The sequence below is a fragment of the Diadema antillarum genome, unplaced genomic scaffold, assembly GCF_040938485.1.
Source record: "Diadema antillarum isolate AM-2024a unplaced genomic scaffold, OU_Dant_1.0 seq00000043_RagTag, whole genome shotgun sequence".
NCBI lineage: Eukaryota > Metazoa > Echinodermata > Echinoidea > Diadematoida > Diadematidae > Diadema > Diadema antillarum.
The window spans coordinates 36,975-61,955 of record NW_027271155.1 but is presented as its reverse complement, the minus strand read 5'-3'; the positions used below and the strand labels follow the sequence as shown (position 1 = coordinate 61,955).

Here is a 24,981-nt window from a genome sequence, read left to right as displayed (position 1 = left end):
CTTACACTGTACTTTACTAGAAAGTTTGGCTATGCAGTTAAAACAAACAAACAAACAAAAAGGCGGGACCCCTGGATTTGCGATGAATAAACTTGAAACTACGGTCATCCACGTACTAACTTAGCTTTTAAAACGTCTGGTTCTAGAGAAGATTTGTAAATATTCCTTCATTTGAGTGGGGTTAGCCGCCCCCCCCCCCCCCCCCCGAAGGGAGGAGGGGGTACCCCAAGGGGAACATGGTGCCCATTTGAAGAGTCTGAGATCCTATCCGTCTATGGATGCTACCTGCCAAGTTTGGTGAAAGTCCGTCATGGGGGTTTTCACGGAGATGAAAATGTAAAATTTAGGCCCCAAGTTGGGGGGGGGGGGGGGGGGCTGGTGGACACCCTGGATCTGCCATGAACAAACTTTAAACTACAGTCATCAATGTACTTACTCACAGTATTTTGAAAGATTCCTAAATTTGGGGGAGGGGCATGGTGCCCACTGGATCCACATTAAGGAACTCATAACTATAGTCATCAAAGTACTTATCCATAGCATTAACCTAGCTCTATCACTTCTAGAGAAGAAGATTTTGTAATGATCCCTTAATTTGGGGGATCCCCCCCCCCTCCCCCGGTGGGGCACGGTATTTTTTTGAACAAACTGAGTTCCCATTCCCCTAGGGATGCTACCTGCCAAGTTTGGTGAAAATCCATCATGGGGTTTTTAAAGAAGAAGATGAAAATGTACAAAGGTTACGCACGACAGACAACAGACACCTGACAAAGAGCGATCGTAATAGCTCACTTGAGCCTTCGGTTCAGGTGAGCTAGAAAGAAATGTAGAAATAAAATCATATCAATTTTTTTTTTAAATCAAATCTTTTTCATATTATGCAGAATAAAACCCTCAACACAATCAGTAACCTCTAAGTTACTATAAAGTGTCATCAGACCCTATTCTCTCACTTAGAACAAGGACTCTTTACATGATATTCCTTTCTGTGTACCAGCATAATGATATGTTTTTAACAGTACTCATAAAAACCATGCAATGAACCTAACATGCATCAAATTCATAAGAACAAGGACGGTTTTCTCACAAAGATTATTTAGACTTCAACATGTTGGTTAAATAATTGGCTTCTGATACACTTATGACTAACCTGTGAGCTGAAATGACCTTGCCATTACTGAGAGCGATGCACACATCACTGAAAGTGCCACTTTGAAGTAAGCTCAGCAAAGCCTGTGAGATTGTTCCATTTGGTGCCGGAAGATTTTTTAACTTCTGAATCATTAGATCTTTATCCTGAGGAGCGAGTTCTTTCTCCAAGGTATCTGGTCTACATTTAGGCATTCCTTTGGACACTGCAACTGATTTTTCTCCACATGTCTTTTCACATGAGCCATCAAATCTTGCCTCATCAAAGCTTTGTGGTACTGAGACTGAAAAATTGGTGCTTGGCAAATCACCTGCTTTGCTTTTGTCATAAGAATGCCTGGGGTTCTGACTTTCAAGGAATGTCATATTTGTTTCCATGGTGACATATTCATGCATTTCTAGTCTGGACACATTTCTTGATTGGACCAACAGGAATTTGTGCTGATTGCATAATTCATTTTGGTTTTTAATGGAATCCCCCAATTCTTTTGCAATGCTCTGGGGTTCCTTCATCAGTGACACCTTTCCTTCTAAGAAGTCTGCTGTTTCATCAGCGGAAGATCCTGCTAGTTGAGGATGATCATGTGCCCCAAGCAAATATTGTTTCTGGTGGTCCTGCTGATTTTTGTTGATACATAACTTGGACATACATGTATCAATTCCAAAAACGTTATGATCATAATTTTTTACTTTGTCAGGAGAAAGACCTCCTTGGTGGAGAAACCTAGAAAGTGATGCATCCTTGTTCCTTTCAGCAACACTCCTTGTATCTGATGGACAATCAGTGGTTTTGATATCATGAGATGCTTTACTTGTAATCTCTGTATTGCCTGAAGGAAGTACTACATCACATAAAGTTTTATTTTCTCCATTTGCCACTATCTTTTCATTGCACAAAGATGCATAAGAGTTATCCTCAGTGTTTGCACATTCTTGAGGGAGATGATGTATAGCACCCATGGCTTTTGCTTCCCTTTGGTTTTGGTTTGCTATTGAAACCTGGCGATCATTTGATTGACTGTCATCTCCTTCCACAGAAGACGAGGAGAGAAACTGCAACAGGAATGCTTGCCATTCGTTGTCTAAATCATTTTTTTCATAGATAGCTCTGAAATCAAATGCAAACACAGTAAAGTGACAGGATTAGAAAAAAGAACATTATCATGCTTAACATAAAAACACTGTTGGATTCAACAGAAACTAATTTGGTAGAATAAATATTACAGGGGACAAAGTAATATGCTAACTTTCATAAGTATGCATACGTATTTGTATAAATCATGAAATGTATTGGAGCAAACATTCAAATGAAATTTACCAACACAAACCTTGCTACACACAAAACACACACACACACACACACACACACACACACAAACTATGTTAAAGTAGAAATGCAATATCATTCTTGAAATATATGAAGTTTTGTGACTGTGCGAAGATGCGATAATCAAGACATATAGCAAGTGCTGATAATCTCATCTCAAAATCAAAATATACATTTATCAATCCTAATGATAAAAATTAACTTTAGAACAGCACGCCTCACAATATATTTAAGGGTCTCCTTTATACCTGAAACACTCCTGTGCTTTATTCCCCAATTAGCACTGATCATGAGTGATGTCTGAAAACTAATTCCTAGTAAGTAATTTCTCCAGTTTCATCATAGTCTTCCTGTTAAAGCGAGGCACTTAGCTCACCAGAGCAAGCTGGTCTACTTGCAAATGGGTCAGGATTCATTATTGCAGAAGGATACCCTGAATGCTGACAACAACAAAAAAGCATGGCAAAGTACAGTCTAGTTCTTGGGTGCAAAAGGGTTCAACTTTGAGCTGCCTTACCGTAGAAAAATTCTAAAACTATCAGCGTTGATTCTCTTCAGTACTTTGTGCTGGGTAATCCCTCCAGGACACAGGATGTCAAACAGGCCCGGGATCCTGGCCTCCAGCATGGCTTTGTGGCAGGGCAGCTTATAGGAATCACACTGGAATACAAGGTCTTGACAGGAGCCATGTTGGAAGAGCCTTTTAAGAACAGGTAAAACAGCAATGGACATTTTGACAACAGGCAACAGGTAGCAAACACTTAAACACGGCATGTACATCCCATTTATTTCAATATTTCGTCGTGCGGCTGGCAGGAGGGCGATACCATGATTTTCGGCCCCAAAATTGATTTTGGGTTTTTCATGCCATCTGATAGAGAATTAAAAGCTCTATCATGTGATGCAATCAGAATTCTCCAAAGTGACCTAGTTATTACGTAATACGCTAAAGTAAAAGGGCGTTAGCATGGATCACACCAGTTTTGTAGCAAGCAGAAGGGCCCTTACGCCCTTGTCACTCTGACGCGAAGCACAAAACTGCGCAAAGCAGAGAGGCGTTGTGCGGAAAGTGTCGTCCGATCCCCTGCACCGGTGAGTTATTTTTTTAAAAAGCGGCAATCACTTTGTAATTGTACAAGTTTATTTGTTCGTATATCGATGCCCTAAATAGAGGATATATTTTGACTGTGATTGATCGCTCAATTGTATTTCTAATCAGTTCAAACTCATATAAAAAGTTGCGATAGAGACTACAGTCCCATGTGCATGTCTTTATGTTTCCTAGGCAGTGTCCCTTACGCTTACGGATGTACTGTAGTTTCTATGGCATGTCTAGATCTAAGTTAGATCAGACAAAGAAGGACGTCCTGACGTACCGTGTAAATGATGCATGCTGTTTATTGTCTCATTATGGCTTTATCAATTAAGTACTACCAACCCATAATAGAAACATCAAAAGTAGGAACAATTCTACTCTCTTTTTTTTTAATCTAGATATCTTGGCCAAGGTAGATCTGTAGATGATCTGACGTTGAACAGTAGAGGGCATCTGTTGCTTGTTGGAGTCAACTCGCTAGGTCTATTACAGTTAGAGGCTTATTCAATCTTACCCTTCTTCTGGTTAAGTCTGCCTCCTTCAACAAGCTGAAGATTCCTGCAGACCTATAGATTTCTAGTTTGGTTTATCTATCACTGTTCAGTATTCTACACCCCGCCCGGGCGGGGTGTACCTCTCTAACTTTAGACAAATTAACACATGAGGGTCACAAGATAGAGTTATTGTTAGACATCTATATCCAAAGTAGCCTGGTAAGACTCCCACGCCCCATCGTGACATTGTAATCTCGTCTGATTCATTCTTAGCATTCCAACCCCCCCCCCCAAAAAAAAATGTATATATATAATAAAAATGAAAAATAAAAAAGAATAAATGAATAAATTAAATGAAAGAGAGACACATCTAATGTGTAGACTTCAGATATTAATGTAATGTCACCAGTAAAAATATGGTTTGCTGTTGGTAGCTCAAGACATGTTGAGTTTCTTGTTTGTTTGGTTTTTTTGTTTAGGTTTTTTTCTTTAGAGCAAACAATCTAGAAATTCTAAGACTAGGCTCTGGTCTAGTGGAAGTGTACCGGTACTTTAAAATCAGATCAAAGAGGATGACTTAACACTTAGGAGATTCTAGTAGAACATGTACACTGATTTAGAACTAGTGTTGAGCCTTTGCCTAGGCTACAGATGGGCAATTCCGTATGGGAAGGGCAAAAACAGCAAAATTCAAAGTTAAGTAAATGCTCAGAAATTTCAGTTTCCCGTACAGATGGATTGTTGTATTTACGGAAACAAAAAACCCTTTTCCAATAACTTTCCTCGTTTTTGTTGTACACACTTTTAAAGTTGGATGACTATTTATTGTATTTATCTAAAATTTTACAATATTAAATGAAAATTTAAAATGAAACAACTTAAATATCTCTCTGCTTTATCCATACTTCAACATCTTTCTTCCTATGCTTCAACAATCACATGTAATGAAGCATTCAGTCACTCTCATTATGATATTTTTTGGAGAAAGTTTCAAAATCTACTGACAAATTGACGTAATTCCGTTACCATAAAATTGAAAAAAGTTTTCTCCTGAACAAACTAATCACTGATTTTTTCTCCCCTTGTAAATTTTTTCTCTACATGTGACTCCCTGAAAGCTCACAAAACATTTTGTGAAATATCTCCTTCAGTTCTTCTGTAATTGTGGTAACGGAATTACATGGTAACAGAATTACACGCACATCTGATATGGAAGAGAATGACATATCCTACTTTCGTGCCAATATGTATGTGAACTGTTCATGAAATAGTTTCAGGGCATTATTATTGAGCTTAACAGGTATAGTGATTGGCAGTAAAGGAGTGAAACTGTATGGTATGATACACTGACATGACTCAGCATACAGTGTAGCTGGATGCCTCTGACAGTGAGTCCTGACATCAGGGTACACGCTTGACAAGACTTCTTGTGCTGAAAGTCTCCTCCCTTCTTTCACCTTTTCTCATGTACAAGAACTACATGTGTACATGGAGACTGTGCTAACTGATAACTTTACAAGGTTTGCTACAGATACTCATTCTCAAATGTTCAAAATCATACTGAATTCTGAGATATCAATGTATATTTTCTTGCTAAAAAGTCTTATGGTTTCATACAAAATCTAAGTATAGTGATGAGGGACTATTGAATGGGTGTGATGCAGCATAAATTGAACAAAGGTTACAAAGAAGAGGAAGGACATAAAATTTCTTTAAAAGGAAAAGAGAGCACTGCTACTGACAGAGAGAAATGAACAGGATAATTTTTGTGAGCAAAGATCAAGAATTTAAGAGAAGGATCATACACAATGTGATAAAAGTCATTACTTGACACGGGATGCCCACTGAATGTGACACCTTTGATCTTTCTGTATGCTAAAGGCTTTATTATCTCCAAGTCGATAGTCTGACCTTTTATTGAACATGTCCTGTTTTCATCCTCAAGTCCTTTATCTTTAATGGTAAGTGTATGACTATGACCTTCTTTCATCTGTTTCTTAGATCTTTCCTCCACTATTTTGATCTTCATGCCCATTTGATACAGAGCATCTGCTACCCTTTGAAATTGTTCTTTAATCCTTTCTTTTTCGAAGGAATAAAGACAAAAACACCATTTGTGATGAACATTTACCCAGTCAGTAATTGTGATACAGCACTAAAATGTAACATTTAGGCCTAGACTTTCCCATCCTAAGAAGATTTTAGATATTAAAGTCAATGGGCTTCTACTTCTACCTTTACTCTTCATGTTACCATTTGCTGTACAATCCAGTTTCCTTTCATACAAGTGCCATTACAGTGTATTTTATAATTTGCTTTCAGGCAGTCAAAATACAACTTACTGCAAAAGAGAAGATGCACACTTCTTGTGAGTAAATTTATGGCAACACTCAGGATGAGGACATAGACAAAGTCAAAGAAGAAAGACAGAGACAGGAAACTTGTAGGAAATTTATAGGCCTGGTCATGATTATTTTTCTGAAGACGTCATATGGAAGTTTTGTGTGGTCAGAAGTAAATACTAACATTATTCACAGGTTGATTAATCTAACTCTAACACAGTGAGCTGCAGATGGATAAAAGAGGCCCTCTCACCTTTCTATGAAATACATTGTAACAGAATTTGGTGGACTCTAATGGTTGTAAATGTTGTAGTTTGTTAAAGTTATTTTGCTGTTTTCTATTTCCTTTTAGTTTAGTTCATTTTATTTTGGTGGGCTTAAGTAGGACTTACACTGTAAGGGAATTATCAAATTATGCACTACATTATATACTAGGGGGCAACTTCAGCTATTAGTAAAATGTCACAAGTTTTTAGTGATTAATATATGCCACAACATATAGATAATAATGATTAAGCACTGGTGCAGTACCATAAATGATAATCATAAAAGAAAATTTTCTTTTCTATTTATGATTGACTTGTAATTTGTTATATTTGTCATTGAACCACAACTGCATCTTTTTACTTAACAAATTAAAAGTTTCAAGCATCTTTAGTGTTCATCCTTAATATTAAACATTGTGTTCAATGATGGGGCTGCACACTGTGCTCTTGCACTGTAAATTGGCACTTTATGATTTAGATTTAAATTCAGTGTCAATCCGGACAGTTTTTTATTATTTTCTTACGCATGTGCACATAATATATATGTACAATACTTGTAAATAATTCACACATATTGTCAATTATTGGCATATTTAGGAAGAAGAAAACAGAGAAATCTGTCTTGCATGATATCAACAAAAGAAATACAAGAAAATTTGAGTATTGTTGACTGGATTTATAGAATTGTACTTGTGTAGGGCTATTCTAGCGTAATTCCGTTACCATGTGTCGTAGATGTCATTTACCTGCAGAGTGTGAAATTCTTAACTTGAAAGTAGACAAATTTTGATGGATGTGGTACTTAGAAGTTACGCGATCTTGATTGACATAGTTACGACTTCAAATCACGGTCGTTAGCCTGATTATTTTATGTTTTTTGACAATAAAAACTCATTTGGCACCTATACACTTGTACCAGTTCAAGGTCAAAGGCTAGAGAGTACTTATTTAGTGGTTATATTATAGCTAAAGGCATACACAATCTTTATCAAGACATTTCAGAATACATGAGTACCAAGAATGTGTATTTTTTCCAGTGTATTTCAGAAGGCGTAATTCCGTTACCATTTGTGTAATTCCGTTACCACTGACTTTATAGGGAAAAAGCCTGCTGCTTTGAAAATGTGATGAAATATTTGAAAAACAATACAACTGAATTGAAGTCAACACAATCAAAGATGAAATCAGACAACAACCTACAGTGTATGTGTTATAGATTTCAGAGAAACAACTCCCAAAGTCAGAGTTGAAGTTGTGACTAAATTTTCTGGTAATTCCGTTACCATCGCACATAGACCTCCTTTGTAACCAACCAAGTGAGAACATTTAATAAATTTGTATTTGGGGTGACAGTGTGAGTACCTCTGCATCTTTTAAATGTATCAAGAGAAGGCAAAGTTATCAATCCTGTATACAGGGTGAAAGAATATGAGCCAAAATTCTCTGATTTGTAATTCCGTTACCACGGAATTGCCCAGAGGTCATGAGTCTATCAAAGTTTAGATACACCTAGAACTAGATGACAATCGTATAGAACTATGTGTGTTTTGTGATTACATTAGAATTTCTGATGTAGATCACCTACAAAAACTAATGAATTAGGAAGTCTGTAGCATAGTCTAAACAAGGTCATGTAGATCTTGGTCTATGCGTATTAATACCCTCTTATTTAAACCCCCCCCCCCCCCCAAGAAAAAGAACCTACATCTTCACGAGCAGTTACTAAAGTTAGATCTGCCCTTCAGATCTAGATCTACACACAGGTATCCTAATGTAGCCATTTACATCTAGAAATGTTAGAGTAGGCTTGTGCAGAGATTTCAAATTCTTAGCTTACTACTTCTACTAGTAGTGTAGACTTTAGACTGTCTAGTTTTGATGGACTCAGAGGGTGATGTGACAATAGTCGACAGTACTGATGAATTGTTCCTTCATCGTGTATTAACTGCAATATAATACTTTGAAAAATAATAACTGAATGAACAAAATAGATTTAATATTTTTCAGCGTGCGTGTAGCTACCATGAGTAACTAAACATGTTTTGCATGAAGTTTCTAATTCATCCATTTACCAACGTTCTTTATTTTTATAGGTATGATGGAAAAAGCACAAGAGACACTGATGATCATCAAATGGAGGAAGGATGGCTCCTTCAACACAGTATCATCCAGAGACGTTTGGCATGGCAAGAAAAATCTGCAACCAGGCAGAACTGTGAAGATGAAAGATGAAGGTGATGGGCCGGAAAAGTGGTTCATGTCTTGCCACATACTGCAATTGGTAAGCCTATTTCTTGATTAGTCAGTGAGGTGTAACATATAGTGAGTAAATTTTCAGGTCTCAAACCAAGATCCTTGCCTACTAAACCAGATGGCAAAATAGTCCAGGTTATGGAACTCTTGTAAAAAAAAAGTGTATCCAAATGCAATTCCCAATAATCATATGCTTAATCAAAATTAAGCATTTACGATTAACACATAATTTTTCACCTACATTTGAACATAGATTTTGAGCAATCGGGACTACAGAGTACACCATTAAAATTCTACTTTTTTTCCAACTCCTCAGGTTATATTTTGTTCTTCTTGTTGTTTTTTAACCTGAATTTTGAACTGTCTTCCCCTCGTTAACAAAAAGGAATTAGACATTGGTTATATTTGTCAAAGTTTGGTGCTGCAAACTCATTCCTTTCAGTAGAGTTTTCTGATTTTCTATTTCTCTACTGTATTTTCAAGACAGTGCAGTTGCTCAAAGGCAGTGAGTACACAAGTGTCTGTATTATACTACCACAAAACCTACTACCTGTAAAAAAAAGGTTGAACTAAAAGTACAATCTATTTGTAAGTTGTACAATTAACTTGTTCCACCTTTGCTGGAATTTGTTTTGCACTGATTTGTGCAATAAACACATGGGTTAGGATGATGATGAGGACAATGTTTACATGGATGACATCCCATTATCAAATTGATTCACAAAGGAGAGCACCATTAAACCTGATAAAGTACTGTAGTAGGTAGCTCCGAAGCTAAAAGCAATCGGGTTATAAGGTAATGTTTTCCAAGTGATATAGCTATTTCAAATAATGTTGATAATGATGTATACATTTATTATAATGTCTTCATTTAATTTTTCCAAAATTAGTGGATATCTTGTAATCAAAATGGTGCTTTTAACTATTCAGTTTCTTGTCCTTGGTGTTGGTTTGAGTTTTGAATGGCTATGACATTTTTGTAATATTATGTACCTTCACAGATCAATGTACTTTCCTCCATTTTTTTTTTTTGGTTGACAGCATTCCTGAGTGTACTCCTGATGGCCATAATGAGATAACATCAGATTGAAGCAGACCATTGATCCAGTCAGCTCTTGATAGATCGTAAGTCTTTATCACCTTTGTAAGCTATTGGTAGAAGATATTACACAAATTGAGGAGATTTTGCAGTTCTTTTGTGCTGCTGAAAGATTCAAGTTTTCATTCTCGAAGTGGGATTGGAATTTCAATTGCTATGGCATTTCTGTAATATTTTGTACTTTCATGGCTCAATGTTCTTTAATCCCTTCGTTTGATAGCATTCCTGAGTGTAATCCTGGTGACCATTACTGGATAATAGATGGAAGCAGATCATCGCCCCAGTCAACTCTTGATCGTAAGTTTTAATCCCTTGAGAAAGCTTGTGACTAAACGTTTTCAAAACTTGGGGATGTTTTGTAGTTCACCTGCGCTGTAGAAATATTCAGTTACTCATTTGGGGAGTTGTTTTGTGTATTGAAATAATTTGATTTTTTACCTTTATTTGTTTGTTTTGTACATTCATGAATGAGGGTACCTTTCTCTCTTTTAAGGTGATGGCATTCCTTAGCGTACACCTGGTGACCATGATGGGATATTATCAGATGGAAGCAGATTATCGACCCAGTCAACTCTTGATTGTTAGTCTCGATCATTTTTTGTAAGCTTTTGATGAAGAGTTTTGGAAATTTGAGGGTATTAAGTAATTCTTTTGTGCTGCTGAACAATTCAGTTTCTCATTCTTGGAGTTGGTTTGTGTTTTGAATTACTCTGACATTTTTTCTTTCTGATAATTTGTATTTTCATGGATAAAGGAATTTTTCTCTCCTTTTAGGTGACAGCATTCCTTAATATATAATGTACACCTGCAGATGACCATACTGGGACAGCGTCGAATGGAAGCAGATCATCCACCCAGTAATTGTAATGACATTGTTGTAATATTATGTACTTTCATAGATCAGGGTTCTTTTCTCTCTTTTACGCGACAACATTCCTGACTGTGATAACTCCTGATGGCCACAATGGGATAACACCAAATGGAAGCAGATCATTGACCCAGTCAGCTCCTGATCGTAAGTCTTTATCACTTTTTGTAATTAAGCTATTGATAGAACTTTTCACAAAACTTCAGGATATTTCGTAGTTCTTGTGTTGCTGCTGAATAATTCAGTTACTCATTTTGGGAATTGTTTGTGTTTTGATTTGCGAAGACATTTTTGTAACATTTTGTACCTTCATAGATCAATGTATTTTCCTCTCTTTTGGTTGACAGCATTCCTGAGTATACTCCTGGTGGCCATAACGGGATAACATTAGATGGAAGCAGACCATCGACCCAGACAGCACTTGATCATAGGTCTCTATCCCTTTGTGAAATGCTTTAAGTCTCAACGTGTATATGCAAGATTTTTTTTCTTTCACTTTAAGGAAATGGACATTCCTCTGAAGATGAATAATTAAATGGTAGAAAAATATTTTTACCTAAGGCCTCAATTAGTTGCAAATAAGTGAAGTCTTTCAAAACGGGACATAAACCGATGGTGGATTGGTGAATGTTGAATTGGGAGTGAATAATAGAGTTTGGGACATGAATTCAGACCAAATTATTATAAGGGAAAACTCTTTCCTTCAGAAACCACTATTCTAGTACCACATGTCGTATGCAGTCAACTGATAGAAAGTGAATTGTACAATCAAAGAAGTAATCTCATGAAAGTGTTTGTCAGAATTTTCTTGCTCAGGGTGTATACTTTTACATAACATTCTTATTACTCTTGTTGAATAGCAAGTCTTATCAAAGTTATGAAATATTAAATGTTCAGATGAAAGAGATGCATCAGCATTGTAAACATTGTATTTGTCTAATCTCTATTGATCGTTAAGGCAACTGATCAATTTGAGACATGATTTTGGAGTCACTTGATAACTGGACTACAAGTCTCTTAAACCTCATGAATAAGATCAAACTCCAAGACAATTCATGATGATGACCAAACAATGAGCGAATGACCAGCCATATTTGACTGTGACAATCTCGACAAGTTGGATCAAGTTGAATGCTTTATATAGAAACAATTATAGCTAGAAAGGAAAATATAGGGGATTTCTCGTAGCCAAAGAGGGAAAAGATTGTGAGAACCACCCCTTGCTCAGGGGCAATTGATCCATTGATGATATAAGATATACAGGGCACAACATTAGCTTAGATATAACATACAAATGTATCATATCATTACATTGCTTTTCATTCTAAATTAATATGGGGTATGATGTTAGAGTCTTCACTTTCAACAAATCTTATATGTTTTGATTTCTTTCTTGATTTAAGACAGAACTTATTGATACTGCATGCATGCTGCACTGAAGAAGTATTCACAGCTTGTGGAAGGTGCTTGACTTTGCTCTGCTTGGAACACTTCGAAGGTGATGAACAGTGTGGTCATCACCTTGAAATACTGGTAATTGCATTATTTCTAAGTAATAAAAAGATTGAAGAAAGAATTATGGTGAATGAAAAATACAGCAAAGTGATGATGTATGATTTAGGGAGCATTTAGTCATATATGAGATGTAACAATGAATGTACACAAATTTGAATTACTTAACACTTCACATGCCGGGTTAACAGTATGACAAATTCAAAAGTTACACGCAATATCCCAACTTCCGCTTTGCTAGTGTCCGGCACGAAGAAACATGAATCATTATCTGCTTTCCTAGAAACTTATGCTGCTTACCAGTCCCTGTTTTGTTTACTATCATACAGTTAAACTCGCATAAGTCAATCTTCTCGGGACTGAGCAAAACACATCGACTTAGGCGATTTTCGACTTGTGCGTAAGTCGAAAAAAATCGACTTACAGTTACACCACACGTTGTATATGTATAATGTACATGTGTGTTGTCTACTCTGGAGGTGAGAGCTGGAGCGGTGTGCCCGATATTTGCCCGTCAGCAAGACACTTTATCCACATTGATGCAGGCCAGGGCTCCACACTAACTTTTATTTTGGTGGCCCGATTGGTCCACCAAAATGATCGATTTTTATTTTTTGGTGGCCCGAAAAAAAAAACACCAAGCAAAACTAAATCGGTCCTACTAAACATAGAAAAATAAATATTAAGTATTACTGAAATAGATTTTGTACACTTTTGATATTGACATTTTATTTCCTTATATTTATCAAAGAATGTGCAGCAGATCTTTCACTTACAAAAGTTCCCTCATATGCAGAGGCTTCGTTGGAAGGGGATGGTTCCCCATAAAAGTATTGGGGACAAACAGATCATTTTGCTCCTCCTCGTAACTTCCGAGATGTGGAAATGTTCTTACTTTTTTTGATAGAAGACTGTCTAAATATTTCACCCAAAGATGGCTGAATTTCAATTCTGAAAATATGACATCTCCCTCGCGTAAGAGAGGGATAGGCCTAACCCCTCCCATACCCTCCCTGTTAATCATTTCTACTTAATACACTTTAGATTGACAGATTTCAAAGTGTTTCATCCAAAGTGTGCACCAGGTCTGTTACTTCAGCTTAAAGAAATGCAAATGTTCCTTGGGTGGGGAGGAGATATCTAGATAATTTCAATTAACGGAGGATCCTCCTCCCCCTAAGAAAATAGTATACACTTCTGGAATTGAAATTTCCCCAGATTACATCATAAATGACTGTGTTTACGAGATATTTGTTGCTGCCAGTAATTGCCAGCAGTTGCGCCCGGTGCGCCCCCATCCCTTAATTTCCAAAGCGAAAAAAGTACAGCTACAAACGGCAGTTTTTGGACTGTAAAATGTCAATATTTTCAAGCTCGCTCGCTTCGTTCGCTCGCATTGAATCGTCATGCCATTCTCCTGATGTTGCTGCCGGGTAATTGCCAGCAGTTGCACCCGGTGCGCCCCCCTTATTTTTCAAAGCGAAAAAAATATAGCTACAAACGGCAGTTTTTGGAATGTAAAATGTCAAAATTTTCAAGCTCGCTCGCTTCGCTCGCTCGCATTTAATCGTCATGCCATTCTCCTGATGTTGCTGCCGGGTAATTACCAGCAGTTGCGCCTGTTGCGCCCCCCCCCCTTATTTTTCAAAGCGAAAAAAATATAGCTACAAACGGCAGTTTTGGGACTGTAAGATGTCAAAATTTTCAAGCTCGCTCGCATCATAGGGAGGTGGGAAGAGAAACACCTCCCTACTCGCATTTAATCGTTATGTCATTCTCCTGATGTTGCTGCCAGTAATTGTCAGCAGTTGCGCCAGGTGCGCCCCCACCCCCTTTCCTAAGCGAAAAAAGTACAGCTACAAACGGCAGTTTTTGGACTGTAAAATGTCAAAATTTTCAAGCTCGCTCGCTTCGCTCGCTCGCATTTAATCGTCATGCCATTCTCCTGATGTTCCTGCTGGGTAATTACCAGCAGTTGCGCCCGGTGCGCCCCCCCTTATTTTTCAAAGCGAAAAAAATATAGCTACAAACGGCAGTTTTTGGACTGTAAGATGTCAAAATTTTGAAGCTCGCTCTCATCATAGGGAGGTGGGAAGAGAAACACCTCCATACTCACATTTAATCGTTATGTCATTCTCCTGATGTTGCTGCCAGTAATTGCCAGCAGTTGCGCCCGGTGCGCCCCCACCCCCTTTCCTAAGCGAAAAAAGTACAGCTACAAATGGCAGTTTTTGGACTGTAAAATGTCAAAATTTTCAAGCTCGCTCGCATTTAATCGTCATGCCATTCTCCTGATGTTGCTGCCGGGTAATTACCAGCAGTTGCGCCCGGTACGCCCCCCCCTTATTTTTCAAAGCGAAAAAGACATAGCTACAAACGGCAGTTTGGGGACTGTGAAATGTCAAAATTTTCAAGCTCGCTTGCATTTAATCGTTATGTCATTCTCCTGATGTTGCAGCTAGTAATTATCAGCAGTTGCACCCGGTGCGCCCCCACCCCCTTAATTTCCTAAGCGAAAAAATATAGCTACAAACTGCCATTTTGGGACTGTACATTGTCAAAATTTTCAAGCTCGCTTGCTTCGCTCGCTCGCATTTAATCGCTATGCTATTCTCCTGATGTTGCTGCCGGGTAATTGCCAGCAGTTGCGCCCGGTGCCCCCCCCCCTTAATTTTCAAAGCGAAAACATGTAGCTACAAACGACAGTTTTGGGACTGTAAAATGTCAAAATTTTCAAGCTCGCTCGCTTCGCTGGCTCGCATTTAATCGTAATGTCATTCTCCTGATGTTGCTGCCGGGTAATTACCAGCAGTTGCGCCCGGTGCGCCCCCCCCCCCTTATTTTTCAAAGCGAAAAAGACATAGCTACAAACGGCAGTTTGGGGACTGTGAAATGTCAAAATTTTCAAGCTCGCTCGCATTTAATCGTTATGTCATTCTCCTGATGTTGCAGCTAGTAATTATCTGCAGTTGCGCCCGGTGCGCCCCCACCCCCTTAATTTCCTAAGCGAAAAAATATAGCTACAAACTGCCATTTTGGGACTGTACATTGTCAAAATTTTCAAGCTCGCTTGCTTCGCTCGCTCGCATTTAATCGCTATGCTATTCTCTTGATGTTGCTGCCGGGTAATTGCCAGCAGTTGCGCCCGGTGGCCCCCCCCCTTAATTTTCAAAGCGAAAAAATGTAGCTACAAACGGCAGTTTTGGGACTGTAAAATGTCAAAATTTTCAAGCTCGCTCGCTTCACTCACTCGCATTTAATCGTAATGTCATTCTCCTGATGTTGCTGCCAGTATTAAATTGCCAGCAAATGCGCCCCGTGCCCCCCCCCTTAATTTCCAAAGCGGAAAAGAATATAGCTACACTTTTGGACTGTACAATGTCAAAATTCATGATCTCGCCATGATCTTCAGTGTAAGAATTAAGACAAGAAGTTTCTCTAAATGACACCATTTTGTAGGCAAAATTGTTCAATAATAATCTACATAAAATGTACTGCTACCTTAAACATGTTGGACTGTTTCAAGTCGATAGAACACGCAAAAAAAATGAATCAAATTGCACCATTTACAACATCAATATGCAAAAAGTTCTCCCCCTCCCACACCCTCCCCCCTCGCTGGCATCGCTCCCTCGCATCTAACCGCTCCCCCTAAGATCAAATCCTGGCTACGCCAGTGATAGGCCCCACTATTTAGTAGGCCTTATCACAGTGATGTCGCACAGGGGGAGCAAGAGCTGAAATACCACGATGTAGTCATTCAATTATCTATGAACATTCCTTTTTCTTACTTGTTTTTTATAGGAAAAAAATCCCAAATTTCACCAAAAGTGTGCACCAGATCGCTGAATCCCTGAGGTCTGAAAATGCCAAATTTTCCTCGTGTGGGAGGGGGATACCCCCCCCTCCCACACCCTTCCCCCGCTAGGCGGCTCCGCTCCCTCGCACAGATATTCAAACTCAAAGTCCCTTCCCTACCCCCCCATCATTAAAACAGAACGATGCCCCTGTGATGATTGCTTTACTGACTTAAATCAAGAAAATTGAAGAATACAATTAATAGCTACAGGAAAATATCTACTACGTTATTCAAGAAATGGATATCCTTATTAGCATTTTATTGAACTTATTTGGGCATTATTCAGGGCTGCGCTACGTTTTTGAAAGGGGGGGGGGCAAAATACTTCTAAGGTCTGATTTTCGCCGAAAGTCGGCTGACAAGAAAAAACAAACAAACAAAAACAAGAACAAAAAGTCGTCATATTTTTGCTGCCACTTCCCTCCCACTTTACATGGAAAAGAGTGGGACGTGGGACATTTGATCCCTGTAAAGTGTGTGTGTGTGGGGGGGGGGGGGGCAAGCTCCCCCCCCAGGCTGCGCCGGTCCGGTTATGGACTTGTAATCGTGGTGATGGTGACTATGGCCAACCATCCCTCCCACTCCTCAGTGCGGATTTACGCCGTTGCTTCATACGTTTACCTCTGACGAAATTGCTCTCATTACTCCTGACATTTTTACCTCTGACATTACCTCTGCCATTTTTACCTCTGCCATTTTTACCTCTGCCATTTTTAACTCTGACATTTTTACCTCTGACATTTTTACCTCTGCCATTTCTACCTCTGCCATTTCTACCTCTGCCATTTTTATCTCTGCCATTCTTACCTGGCACCACCTATACACCTCCTTAGCAAGTGTGAATGAAATCTGCTGAGTAACAATCAAATTATTGCATAAATAAGCATTTTTGCAAATTTTGACATGATCAGGGTGACCTTTGACCCTGTAAAAGGTGGAACAGTGAGGGCAGCATTATAAATAGGTATAGGTGTACAGATATGACTTTGATACATTTACATGACAAATTTGAAAAAAAAAATTCGGTCAACAAAAACAAGGCCAGCATCACACACACAAGCAGACCCTGTTAAATTTACCTTTTCATGTATAAAGATGGAACAAGCGAGTGCGACATCACCAAAAACGATAGGCATCTTCGTTTTACCATAATACACCTTCATGCCAAATTTGAAGATGATGTAAGAAGAACTGCAGCCAGTAGAGCGCTCACAATAAAATCTCTGCGGCGGACGTGGACGCGGCGCAACGAGGCCAATTAATCCATGGTATCCTCCCAACTCTGTTCAGGGGATACAATCAATCCTAGAATTTTCATACAGAGGACAGAATGTGCAAATGTTAAAATGGTATGCTGGAAGCCTAAAGGAACATTCATGAAAATCTAATGTGATCATTTCAATCCCAGTAGCTTAAATTCATTTCATAGCATACCTGGTAGAGATATTTTGTCCACTCATGAAACTAGAATAAATCAGAGTTCTTTCTAAATCACAATACCTCTGTATGTCAATAGCATGTTGTTGGCAAATATCCTCCTGTATCTTTGCATGCTCCCGTTCGGCTCTTTCTTCTAGTGCAACTGTCTTTTGCTTCCTTTGACTCAGAGCCATGGTCCTTGTCACCGAAATTCCTAGCGAATAAACAAACAAAAAACACTTCAGGAAACTACTGTCATATAACTGTCACTACTGCAATTAGGTACAAAATAAATTACCCACTGCTTAAACAACTACAGAATCAATAATATAATGCAAGTCTCTATGGAACCCTGCTTACCTGAAAAAAAAAAAAAATAAATTCAGAAAACAACAGCTAAACATGTTTTATATATGTGAAAATAAAACTGCATTTCCATGGTTACTTATATTGTACTTTGAAACACTGACATTGATATAAAAAGATCCCACACATAGGCCTATGTATGATTATGGAAATGCACTTTGCCTTTTTTTTTGTATGAAGAGAAAAATGGCCTACTGGGTCCCCATTGCCCTGTATGCCAAACATCCACCCTTCACAATAGAGAATATGAGAGTAAGCTCCATTAACCACTACCTTGTTCACAAGCTTGACACTTTAATATCCACCAAAATCTGGACAAACTGGGTCACTTTGCCATTATTTGTACCATACTGTGGGAAAGCCGTCAACCCCTTGAACCATACTCATGTCATTGAAAAGCTCTTCCATTCAGGTGCTGATGTCTCCATCATACCAACTGTGTGCTGTTTCTTGACAGGTAGAATCCAAACTGTCCGCTACCTATGGCAGAATTCAGGTCCCCTCAACATAACATGTGGGGTGCCATATGGAAAAAAAAAATGGCCTAGTCTTATTTCTTGTTTTTGTTGATGATTTTGCCCTTACCAAAAACCTCTGTTGGAAGTATGTGGATGATCACAGTTTGGTGAAGTGCTGCACAGGTCACAAAAAAGCTGTTTTGCAAAAGAAAATGATAAAACTCTGGAGTAGATTTTTTGTAAGTCGTCCTCTCCTTCTCTGGTCCACTCCTTCCGGCCCTTGTCAGGGTGTAAGATTTGAAGCAAAAGCCTACCCTTTCCTCAAGAGACATGAAGACCATGATCTATGAGTAACGCACTTTGCACGCATCCAACGATATGTGTAGTTAGTTGTGAAGACAACAATTGCATTTTAAAGATTGTCTGAGTGTCTTGTTAATAGACAAAGTTTCTTAAAAATTTGACTTACATTTGTAGATGTCTAACACTCATTAGAATTGTATGTTTTGATAACAGACAGTACAAAATTTCTTTCTGGGAGAATCGCAACGAGGGGTGGATCCAGGAATTCCGTATGGGGGGGGGGGGGGGAGGATGCATCCGGTGAGCCCTCTTTAATTTTTTTGTTCCTTTTTTATTTCTTATAGGTAAAAAATAACAACAAAACAAAACAAACAAGGAAAAGTAGAAATTACACGGTGCGTAAAATATGTCCCCGCCAGAAGTAGCATTTAGTAGCAAAATGTACAATATCGGTAAAAAATCAAGGTCGGTCAAAAAGTCAAAGGTCAAGGTCAAATCACAAAAAGGTCGAAATCGGGTTAAGTCAAATGGTCAAAAAGGTTCTGTGTAGAAGTTTTGAAGCCCTCACCTAGTGCCATCACAAAAAGCAAACGGAATCGAAATCGGGTTAGAAATGGCGAAGGAGTAGCATTTTGTAGCCAATGTACAATATAGGTCAAAAATCAAGGTCAAAGGTCAAAGAAGTCAAGGGTCAAAATTCTGTGTAGAAGTTTTGAAGCCTTCACCTACAGACTGTAGTGCCATCACATTAAGCAAACGGAATCGAAATCGGGTTAGAAATGGCGAAGGAGTAGCATTTTGTACCTAAATGTACAATATAGGTCAAAAATCAAGGTCAAAGGTCAAAGAAGTCAAAGGTCAAAATTCTGTGTAGAAGTTTTGAAGCCCTCACCTAGTGCCATCACATAAAGCAAACGGAATCGAAATCGGGTTAGAAATGGCGAAGAAGTAGCATTTTGTAGCCAATGTACAATATAGGTCAAAAATCAAGGTCAAAGGTCAAAGAAGTCAAAGGTCAAAATTCTGTGTAGAAGTTTTGAAGCCCTCACCTTGTGCCATCACATAAAGCAAATGGAATCAAAATCGGGTTAGAAATCAAGGAGTAAAATCAAAGGTCACAACTGAAATTCTGGTCAAAGGCAAATTGAACATTTTGATCACACACGGACAAAGAAACTCGTTCGGCGGGGACAATTAAGTCAAAGGTCAAAATTCTGTGTAGAAGTTTTGAAGCCCTCACCTAGTGCCATCATATAAAGCAAACGGAATCAAAATCGGTTAGAAATGGCGAAGGAGTAGCATTTTGTAGCAAAATGTACAATATAGGTCAAAGGTCAAGGTCAAAGGTCACAACTGAAATTCTGTGTAGAAGTTTCAAAGCTCCCATGTAGTGCTATCTTATAAAGCAAACAGAATCAAAATTGGCTCATAAATGACAGAGAAGTAGCAAATTGAAGATTTTGATCACACACGGACGCACACACGGACACACAAACGTACAGAGCCCGTTTCATAGTCCCCTGCTCGAACTCGTTCGGCGGGGACAAAAAGTGGAATTGAATTTTTTTGGTACTGTTTATGACATTCATTTGCTGGTATCTCTGTTGTTGTAGCTCAATATTATCCCAAATTCAGATATATTGTACTTTGAACATTTCCCTTTGAAGTCCATGTCATTGTTTTGCAATTTGATGACGTCATCATACTGGAAAATGTAATTAAAGACAAAGACTCAAAATCAGCCAAATTTACGTGTTATGTCAATGGGAAGTGATTTTTTTTTTCACAACCATGCATTGACTTGACGACCTTCTAGCACCTGTATCTCAGTTGATTTTGCTCTATGTCTTCTAAAACTTAAAGGGACTGTACAGTACTGGTTGAGGTGGGGATTCATGTTTTGAACAATTCCTAAGTGAGATGATGAGAAACCTCTTATGAAATATGAAAGAGCATGTAATTCTAAGAAGGATTCAATGTTTATTTTGATGAAAATTGGTTTTCAAATGGCTGAGATATCCAAAAAAGTGATAATAATAAAAGGCGACAGGCCATGCCTTTTATTAGGATCTCTTTGTTTCACCTTGTTTTTGGATATCTTAGCCATTTCAAAAACCGATTTTCATCAAATAAACTTTTGATACCCCTTAGAATGGCATGCTCTTTGACATCTCATAGAGTGATTTCTGAATATCTCACAAAACGTTAAAGATAATATAAAGTTTTGGTACCTCAAAAGTTTCCCTGAGTTTCCTTGTCTTAGTTTGTGCTTCAGGTTAAAGTACCTTTCATATAACTAACACTGTGAGACTTACTTGCCCCAAAGTGCTCTCATGTCTTAGTAACCATGCAATAATCGTTTCGTACAATACGTGTATATTGATTATCCCGGTACCGCGTCGAGTCAAACTAACGGCTCGTTCGAATTTTTCAGAGCCCGCTCTGCTCTGGTACGAAACCATTATTGCATGATTACTAAGACATGAGAGCACTTTGGGGCGAGTAAGTCTCACAGTGTTAGTTATATGAAAGGTACTTTAACCTGAAACACAAACTAAGACAAGGAAACTCAGGGAAACTTTTGAGGTACCAAAACTTTATATTATCTTTAACGTTTTGTGAGATATTCAGAAATCACTCTATGAGATGTCAAAGAGCTTGCCATTCTAAGGGGTATCAAAAGTTTATTTGATGAAAATCGGTTTTTGAAATGGCTAAGATATCCAAAAACAAGGTGAAACAAAGAGATCCTAATAAAAGGCATGGCCTGTCGCCTTTTATTATTATCACTTTTTTGGATATCTCAGCCATTTGAAAACCAATTTTCATCAAAATAAACATTGAATCCTTCTTAAAATTACATGCTCTTTCATATTTCATAAGAGGTTTCTCATTATCTCACTTAGGAATTGTTCAAAACATGAATCCCCACCTCAACCAGTACTGTACAGTCCCTTTAAGTTTTAGAAGACATAGAGCAAAATCAACTGAGATACAGGTGCTGGAAGGTTGTCTAGGCCTGGTTGTCGTCCAGATAGTGTTATGAGCTGGTACTTGCGCTATAGATCAGTGATAACATTGATGCTACACTGTATTTCAAATTGAGTTGAAATAGGTGTTCTCTGTTACGTTGGACAAATGATGAGAATGTGCATAGGCACATCAGGAGATTTCCATTGTCCATAATATATCTGCTATCTGAAACGTATGGTTCAAACCTGCCTCAGATTCGGATTGGTTGATATGACATTGTTTATCGGTTATCAAGCTCCTACATTATGTGAGTGGACATTAAGTTGAGTTGACAAATAGGAAGAACTTGTTGGAAAAGCTGGTTAAAAGATAGACTTGACAATTTGGAGATGAATGTTCATTGCTGCTTTCACATCTTGATCAGTGACACTGTGCATGACTGTACAGTGGAGTAAATGCTCGTAAATGTAATATTCTAGTCATATTGGAGTATGCACTGGCTAAATACCCCCCCCCCCTCTCTCTCTCTCAGATCTCTCTTTCTTCTTCTTCTTCTTCACTCTTCTTCCTTCTCTTATTTCGATATCTTGCTCTTGAAGATGATATGAGAGTTTAGCAGTATTATAGGGAACTTATATGTCCAGTAATGCATATATACTGTCGGTTCTTTGAGAGAACAGAATCTTGCTTTATTATACTGAGTTGTATAAAAGGAATATTTGGATATCAATATCTGTTATTGGTGATTGAGTTGCAATCATGCTAATTTCTCTATACACTGTGGTATTTGTCAATTACATAAATTTGGTAATTATTCTGCGTTAGATGCATTATTCTGATTTGGGCAATCTCACAATAAGTGGGGCACATAAGCGGGACATTCAGGCTGCAAATTAAGTTTTGTTAATTAAATGCAATTTCATTATTTTCATGTAGCGAAATACATGTTCTGCCATAATCAAAATGTGAAAAGATAAGTTAGGACCACCTTTTCAGGGATCGCACTTAACTTTTTTTTTTAACTAGCCAGGCGGACTACTTAGAATCAATTTTGACACTGAAGCAATATTTTGGCTAGCCAGACGGACTAGTAACTTCAGAATTTTATGATTTTTAGCTAGTCCGACGTGATTTTGGGTGGCCAATGGCCAGCGGACGATCGCCAATTTCGAACCCTGCTTTTCTTTCTACTGGACCTTGGATCATCATGTTCACAAAAGTGAAGGTACGTAAAATGGACAGACATTGGTCCCTTTCAGCAGTATATTTTATTCATAATTTGAAAGAAGCTGTAGTTAATATTTTCAGATACCACGCACAATGAAAGCAAAGTTGAATATTTCCGTGGTATGTACATTTTTTATGAAATATTGTGAAATGTTAACATTGATTAATCATAACATTATTTACATGTTTAGTTTAAATTCTCTGTTAAGCCAATGTGGAAAGCAAGGGCCTTTTAAAACAACTTCTGTTACTTTTTATACTGTGTTAAGTGTATGAATTACTTAAAGTAAATGCTCTTCATAGAAATACAGTTGTTTTAAGTTACAACACAATGTTAACCATGTGGTCAGGGAGCTTGTGTCACTGAAGGTACAAACATGGACAGACATCTGTCCATGTTCGTACCTTCACTTGTGTAATGGTTCAAAATTTCTAACAAGAGACATCTGTATGCTCTGATCTGCTAATGAAAAAAATCATTACATGAAATTATTTTGACCACGTAAAATTACATCACCTGAGAGATAATAATCACAAGGGGAATCTGATCTTGAAGGTACAAACATGGACAGAAGTCTGTCCATGTTCGTACCTTCACTTGTGTAATGGTTCAAAATTTCTAACAAGAGACATCTGTATGCTCTGATCTGCTAATGGAAAAAAAATCATTACATGAAATGAAATTATTTTGACCACGTAAAATTACATCACCTGAAAGATAATAATCATATTGAATCTGATCTTGAAGGTACAAACATGGACAGACGTCTGTCCATGTTTGTACCTTCACATGTGGAATCATCTAAAATTTCTTATTAAAACCATCTGAGCTCTCTAATCTGCTAATAAAAATAGTGTATGACATGAAATGAAAGTATCCAGATCATGTTTAATTCTATTATTAGAAAGATGTCACCATCATCTGTCAAGGAAGGTACGAACATGGACAGACACATGCGTTTACTGTACAGGTTGTCTGTCCACGCACGAAAAAATTAATTCCACACATATTTTTGAATGATCCACAAAGGAAAGTGATTTCAGACATTTTTAGTATACGATGTCTTTCTGAGGCCATAAACCTTGATGACTCATCTTTCTGTATTTGTTATTAAATTTTATATTCAATGAAGGTACAAACACTGGTGAAGGTATGTAACAAAGTGGACAGACAAGTTTTTGGCTACTGTCAAGTCACGGTAGAAACTTGTGGGACTTCCCTAGGGAGTGGAAGTATACTGATTAATCAGATGCTGGCCAGGCATGTCTTATGAATCCAAGCAACTGCACTGATGTGGCTTATTTTTCAAAAAAAATGAGTCTCCTTAAAGATCTGTTACGTACCTTCAAAAAGTGGACAGACAAAGCAACACTTAAGTTTGATTGCCAATTGCATTAAATTTGCTTTCAAGCTAAGCTAGTTTTGGTTAAAACATTTAAACTTAGCCCGTAATGAAACTACTTAATCACCAAAACTCTCTTTCTGCCCACTGGGAACAAAAGAAATTAACAGGTGAAGGTATGTAACAGGATGGACAGACATGCCTATATCATACAGGCTATAATTGAAATCTATTTTCATTTATTAAATGAAGTAAATCTGAAAGGTAGAGACATTTCTTATTTCAAATCTGATGTAGATTGTACAATGGAACTGTTCTGGATTCGGTTTCTTTGCTGATTTTTTTTTAGATTACTGTTCAGATTTCTGATACTTAAAATGTCCCGTTTTCTATGCCTGTTTTACTGTCTAAATTGACGTTTTTCCGCCCATTGAATAATAATAATAATACAGGACATTTACATTGCGCAGCTACTATAATAATATACTCTACTGCGCACTACAAAATGACATGCATACAAGAAATTCAAACAGAAAATACATTACTTGAAGAGATGACTTTTTAACCTGGCCTTAAACTCATTAGTTGTAACTGCTTGTCTTACAAACAAAGGGAGATTATTCCATA

At 37.9% G+C, this 24,981-nt stretch overlaps 1 protein-coding gene across 2 annotated transcripts in view; it reads right to left on the bottom strand.

The window, feature by feature from the left end:
- LOC139725466 (BTB/POZ domain-containing protein 8-like) overlaps positions 1-24,981 on the bottom strand; it is a 72,543-nt gene that overhangs the window by 37,616 nt on the left and 9,946 nt on the right. For both annotated transcript variants that reach the window (XM_071636543.1, XM_071636542.1), the window contains exons 2-4: positions 17,766-17,898; positions 2,994-3,176; positions 1,151-2,257 (exon numbers count right to left, since the gene is read on the bottom strand). Coding sequence is in view for 1 of the 2 variants with exons in the window: in XM_071636542.1 (XP_071492643.1) it covers positions 1,151-2,257; positions 2,994-3,176; positions 17,766-17,878 (1,403 nt within the window). In the remaining variant the exon portion in view is untranslated. The remainder of the gene's footprint in view (positions 1-1,150; positions 2,258-2,993; positions 3,177-17,765; positions 17,899-24,981) is intronic.